Source organism: Odontomachus brunneus, unplaced genomic scaffold, assembly GCF_010583005.1.
Source record: "Odontomachus brunneus isolate Ranch 3 - 2012 unplaced genomic scaffold, Obru_v1 Obru_scaffold_059, whole genome shotgun sequence".
Lineage (NCBI taxonomy): Eukaryota > Metazoa > Arthropoda > Insecta > Hymenoptera > Formicidae > Odontomachus > Odontomachus brunneus.
In genome coordinates this window covers 1601962-1608323 of record NW_022639509.1, presented here as the reverse complement: position 1 = coordinate 1608323, position 6362 = coordinate 1601962, and the positions used below count along the sequence as shown (strand labels likewise).

Sequence of the window (6362 nt, the reverse complement as noted above, 5' to 3'; positions counted from 1 at the left end):
GCTTCTGCCGACGTAACTCATTATGTCTTGAAAACGCGAAGACACGCAGATGATTCCGAGGTTTACGATCGGAATTGAAATGAACATTAATGAGCACGTCGTTTCACAGAGCTCGTACCTTCTCTCGTATCGAAATAAGGAAACGTTATTATATGGGATTCTCTTTTTTAATGGGGAATAAATTCAAGAGAAAACCGAACTCCGCGCTTCGTACATAGAGAAAATGTTATAGCTTTTTCCTTTTCTCGTAAATTCTTCTCAGTTTTACTACATGTTCTCTAATAGTGCAGCAATAAATTGTCAGAGTTAATTTTATAAATAATAGAGTAATTCTTAAAACATAAATAACACATATGAAACAGAAAGGTAATTTTCGATATGCTCCCCGATTCTATGGCGATCTTGATTACAAAATTCTCTGCGTGTATATCGTTACATTTAGACTGTTCGCATTCTAGTTACGCAGATGGCTCGAAATTACCGACATTAGGGTCCGTGCGTATTGAAGTCAAGATATGAAATGAACAATTCTGAAAATGAGCAAAAGGCTCTCTTTGGTAGCATAACGGCAAGATAATTTAATAATATGCAGAGAAAGTAAGCGATGATTACGAATGAAACTCGTACAGGCAGAAAAGCAAAAAAAAATTTGCTACGTCGTAGCGTCGTGAGATTTTCTAACTCGTATTACGGCGCGAAAGCAGCTCGGTGCTTGATTCATACGCGCGCGCCTCCGTATAATTAAAATGTATTTGCGGTATCTTTAGACGTGTGTTTTTCAGTCAAGCGTTAACAAAGAACGAGGGAACGCGCGCGAGCTCAAGGGAATTCTCGCTTCGACGCGCGAGAGACTTTGGATGCGATTAAACGCCTTGCAGGCGACAGGTCGCGCGAAGCAAACGTTCGTGTCCGGAATCTAAAGTCGAAATTATGTCGTTGAGCGCGCGGCGAAAATTGCAGTGACGACGCAACAACGGTGAATCCGATCTTTACTTTCGCGGGCTAAATATAACTCCTCGAAAATGCATCTGTACCTGCGCAGGCGCCAAGCGTGTCCGAGAAACAATGCGAATAAAAGAATTATTAGAATATAAATAATAAAAAGAATAATAAAATAATTAAAGAATTATTAGAAGAAACTGCTGGCTAAATATTAGTAAGCTAAATAATAGATAAATTGACTTAAAAAAACTAATTAAACAGAAAAGATCGAAATATAAATAAAAACGAAATAAATGATACGAAAAGATAACGATCATAACACGACAGAAGGCAGTCTTATGTTAGTTTCTCGCTTTTCGTGCGTTCACTTGGCGCGAGATGCTATCGCGTCTCTTAATTTAATTCGCAATAAGTCCTCACTTGTCCGCAACATTTCACGGAATAATAACACGCGAGTATCGTGATCTCCGCGAATTTTAATGTCGCTGTAAGTAAATTCGCAAACCGAATCGTCGTAAAAATCGAGAATTCGTTGCGCGGAGGTGTACGCCTCTCCAGGAACATTTGCAGCCCCGTCCCACTCGCGCTGCACCGGAGGCTCGATTCAAGGTGATGCGCGGCTAGTGCACAAAGTGACCGGATGCACCGGCAATAACGTATCCGCTATCAAATGACTCTGTCCTTCGATAGTAGTTCGCCTAGCGAAAGTCGCGATTACGAGCATGATCGACGCGCCGGCGTAACGACGACCTAATAAGAGAAACGTGGCCTATGGTGAAGCTCACCGTCCACTTTGGAGCACCTCAAGATCAACGTACGACCTCGGCGGCTCTCATTGTGCGAAGATCACTGGCATGTAGAAAAGTTTTTGCATGGGGCTACCTGTAGCGTACGGCTATTATAAAACATAATTGCTCGAGTAATTGGCGTTATACAAACAAAGAATACGTTCTTCGTGCTCGTTACGTGTCTCCCAGTGACATCTGCGAGAATTGTACGTACAGTACAGGTCATCTCACGGAGAGAAAAGCGAACGCAAGCAAATTTTACACGAGTGAGTTTAGATGCGACACGTTCCGACCGATAAAAAAAGTCACTATAATATCGGAATTTTATAATACTGAGGTGACTTTAAATTGTATTAGTCACTACGCTTGTACGTAGACATATAAATGCATGTGGTAGTCGGACGATCGGGCACACATGCATGTAGAAAGTTTCGCGTGGGCCAAAGTGCGTGGGTAGACTGGCCTTCAGAGTCCTTCGCTGGAAAAGACCAGGATCGTCAAGCGCGTGGGCTTCCAATGTGGGAGGACTAGATAAAAAAGTGTTTGTCATTATACATAACTGTACCCTAGGCCGATCGCGAAAGTAGCCTCATAAATAGTACTGCATAGTGTAAAATTTCATCGTTGCGAGTAGAATATGATGTATATTACACTTAACATATTTAAAAAGCTCGCAAGAAGGTAAACGCCAGTGGCCATCGACGTGGCCAGAGAAATTTCATGAAATTTGCGCGATTTCTCGACTTGCAACGTGGTGTAAACTGTAAAACATAAGATCGTTATGTTTGTGAAATAAATACAAAGATTATCATTCTTTTTTATTATTAATATGTGTTTTGATTGCGCACAACATAAGTATATACAAAATTGCATAGTAACATATCACTAGCTTTTCTAATCATTTTCCAAATCACTACCGTCATCACTCTCATCTTCTAATTCTGGCATAGGAAAACGTAATAAAGCTGCTATTCCAGTCAGCTGATCCAATTCTGAAAACCAAATCACACTTGAATACATTAAAATCGAGAAGTATAGTTTATGCAACTTTTTGAAAGTTTCCAGCCGCACCAAGTTTGATAGAAATTATTTGCATAAAACTTACGTTCACCCGAGACATGTAGACTTGAAAATAGCTTGATATCACCACCTAAGTCTTTGACATTTTCAACCAATTCAACATATTCCTTTCTTAATCTAATGTCTTGACATCTAAATATAATAACGACATAATAACAACAATGTGTTATAGAATACAATTAACACTGAACAGTGAAGAATCAAAACAATTTACCTGAACAGTTTATCCGATATAAGTAAGGTTTCAACTGCTTGAGCAGCAGCAGCTTTCTCAACATGTTTTTTACCATAAAATGCTCTAGCAGGATCTGTTTGTAGAGTAGTATAAAATGCTTCTAGAGCCTTCACTTCTCCTGCTGCTTTAGTATCAGAAATTCGAGAGATTACAGCAGAGTCGCCCAATACCTCTGTAAGTAATACAAAAACAATTTCAGATAATTTGTATCTTACAAATATTACTACTTGTTCGTATTTTACAGATATACATGTAATTACCTTTCAAAGAATGTTTAAAACCCGAACTAGCATGAACTAGCAAAAATTTACTTTTGTTTTCTAAGATAAGTTTATTATCCGATTTAACAGCTTGCTGTACCATGTAATCCATAAACTGATCTTTCACGAAACCCGGACTGGCAAGAATAACACATTTCACCAGATCAAAATTGATGTGTCTTAATATGCCTTGCATGATGCTTTCGTAAAATCGTGTTAAACCCTAAACATACGTCCAATTCAAATTTTATTCGTGCTTGTCATAAAATATTTATAGTATTGACATATATATAACACTTCAAACCTTTTCATGTTGCGAAACGTTTCCTTTTCTCTTTCTTGGTATAACTTGATCAATCTTTGCACGAACTATTGTCATGTTGGAAGTTATTAAACAAATGTGTGCTATACCTTCCTGCATAATAGCAGCAGCTACATCAGCAGTCTAAAAAAAAAACGGATGTTACAGCAAGTAACATACCAAGTAACTCCATTCTTTTAAAAAGTTATTAACCTGTGCAAGATCACATGCAGTATCAACTCTTTCCAAAGAGATCGAATCCCATTTTGCTTTAGTAATAATAAACTTTCGATTTTGCTCTACATCCAGTGTGTGATATGCTCCCATCTATGTAAAACAAACATTAAGATATTAATGCAGATTCTGATATGGTACTAATATAAATTATCACATTAAATGTTGCAAATGAATAAAATATAATAATAATTTAATAATTATTATAAATTGATTTAATAATCATCATTTAATAATACCTTAACATATTTATTTTCTTCCACATTTCTACCTTTAAGTCTTAGAACACATGCTTGTGTATCAAAGTCGATGTTTTCTACACTTATTTTAAGAGTAGTTCTAACTCTATAGCTGTTAGAACTACCAGTTGCAGATTCCATTTGCACTTTCCTATTTAAGTACAAAGAGAGAATTAACAGAAAATAATATTGGTAAATTGGATATAGTACCATTATTGTAAAATAAAACTTCTTAAATTTACCTAATAGTAGAACAGCTTACAAAATCTCCTTCGCTAATGAGATTATAGGCATGCCACATATCTTCTGTATTCTCAGGAACAAGAGCTACGCTTCTATAAATTCATGAATTATAGGATTGAGTTTATAAATTTAAGAAATATATTATACAGAAAATATATTTACCCTTCTCCATCCTTATCTACATTTCGTGATACTAGCTTCATCTTGACAAATATATTTTTGTTCTATCTGAAAAAATATGAAAAAGATATGAAGACATATATAATATAAATGAAACACTTATTTTGCATATACTGTAAAACTAAACTTTTAAGTTAGAATTACATGTGTACAATGTTAACCCTATCTCTGAGAAAGTTAGTTATATGTGTAAGTATACTAATATTTAGAATGTATATGATAAATATTAATATCTTTATTGTTAAAAAAATGAACAACGTGGTTACTCTATGGAAGAAAATCTTATTATATAGGTTAACTCACGATAGCATTTCACATGACACAATATATAAGAATTATAATAAAGTTATAAATTTACTCTTACATTTATTGCACGATTATATTCCTAGAAAAGTTATCCAATTCATGTTTTACTTTTATTCTTGGTATTGTAAAATAAATTACGCCATATGTCAAACATGATCCTGTCGTTTTTGGTTCGACGATTTCATACCCGTTCAACGTGTTTAGTAGATAACCTCGAAATCGTCTCCTGCAGATGGTGCTCATAGATCTGCTCTTTTAGCTACACTGAATTCCATTGAAACTGATGTAGGGCACACGAATGCAAAAGAGATTAAAGGTATATAAAATAGAATAGCGCAGTAATCAATAAGAGAATATATCAGTTAAAAGGAAATTTTCAGTTTTTCCATTTTTTTAACTAATTTCGTAAGCCAATTTCTCTATGAGTAATTAAAACTAAAAGGATTTTTACTTCGATTTTTACTTCGATAATAAATCAGTAAAAAAACAATTCCATTACAATTTATATATATATACAAATTAAAGAACTGTTCACTTTTCTGAATAGTTGAATAATAATTTTGTGTAACTTTTCATTTACACAATACAGGTCGACAAATTTCATTGAAGATTTTAATATTAGATTAATTCTAATTCATGTAGTTTTGAAAAAAATAAATAAATTTCATATTTGATAGCGTACCTAAAAACTGAAGATTTCAATCTTTAAAATGCTCTCCGAACTATTTCACTATTTTTACATTTTTACCTGAAATTATAGCCTGTTAAATGTTGCATATGTTTTAATACATATAAGAGAAAAGTGTATCTGACTCACAGTTAAATAAACCTATCACCACTTCAAATCTATCACTGACTAAGTTTACACAGCAGCTTAAAACCGGTTTAGTAATTGTATTTAGTACCGGTTTACAATCGTATTTAGTAAACTCTTGCATCCGATTGATATATTCTTTTAGATTTGGAAATATACTCCAATCGGATTCAAGAGTTCACTACTACGGTAGTTACTAAACCGGTTTTTAGCTGCCATGTAAACTTAAGCCAGCGGCACATGATGCTTGTTCTCATGCTGGATGGAAATACTCTATTCTGATTGGTCCGTCTTCAGAAATGCACCAATCAGAACAGAATATTTCCATCCAGCATGAAAACAAGCATCGTGTGCCGCTGGCTTTAGTCATGGGGCTGCGTTCGGAAACACATACTGTGTGCACATTACTAGACGATAGCGGTTAGAGTGAGCGAAATACAAGAGTGAGATAAAAAGAGAGGGAGAGTATTCGAGTGATGTTTCCGAACGCAGCCTTACATCGTGCACTTGATACGCGTACTAAATAGTAACTTTCTATTATCCTAGTTTACATCGTGCACTTGATACGCATATTAAATAGTAACTTTCTATTAGATAATCTTAATATCGACAATACATATCAACAGCGACGCATTCTATCACAACACGTTTTGTTGATGAGTATTATACTAACTTAATATACCGTTGTTTTTATATATATATATATATATATATATATATATATATATATATATATATAT

At 34.8% G+C, this 6362-nt stretch overlaps 1 protein-coding gene across 1 annotated transcript in view; it reads right to left on the bottom strand.

The window, feature by feature from the left end:
• Positions 1 to 2514: 2514 nt before the first annotated feature.
• LOC116845976 (protein pelota-like) overlaps positions 2515 to 6362 on the bottom strand; it is a 9015-nt gene continuing 5167 nt past the window's right edge. The window contains 10 exon segments of the mRNA XM_032819258.1: positions 2515 to 2722; positions 2836 to 2942; positions 3025 to 3217; positions 3306 to 3528; positions 3610 to 3750; positions 3820 to 3933; positions 4080 to 4230; positions 4322 to 4414; positions 4485 to 4528; positions 4531 to 4550. Coding sequence (XP_032675149.1) covers positions 2625 to 2722; positions 2836 to 2942; positions 3025 to 3217; positions 3306 to 3528; positions 3610 to 3750; positions 3820 to 3933; positions 4080 to 4230; positions 4322 to 4414; positions 4485 to 4528; positions 4531 to 4550 — 1184 coding nt within the window. The 3' untranslated portion in view covers positions 2515 to 2624.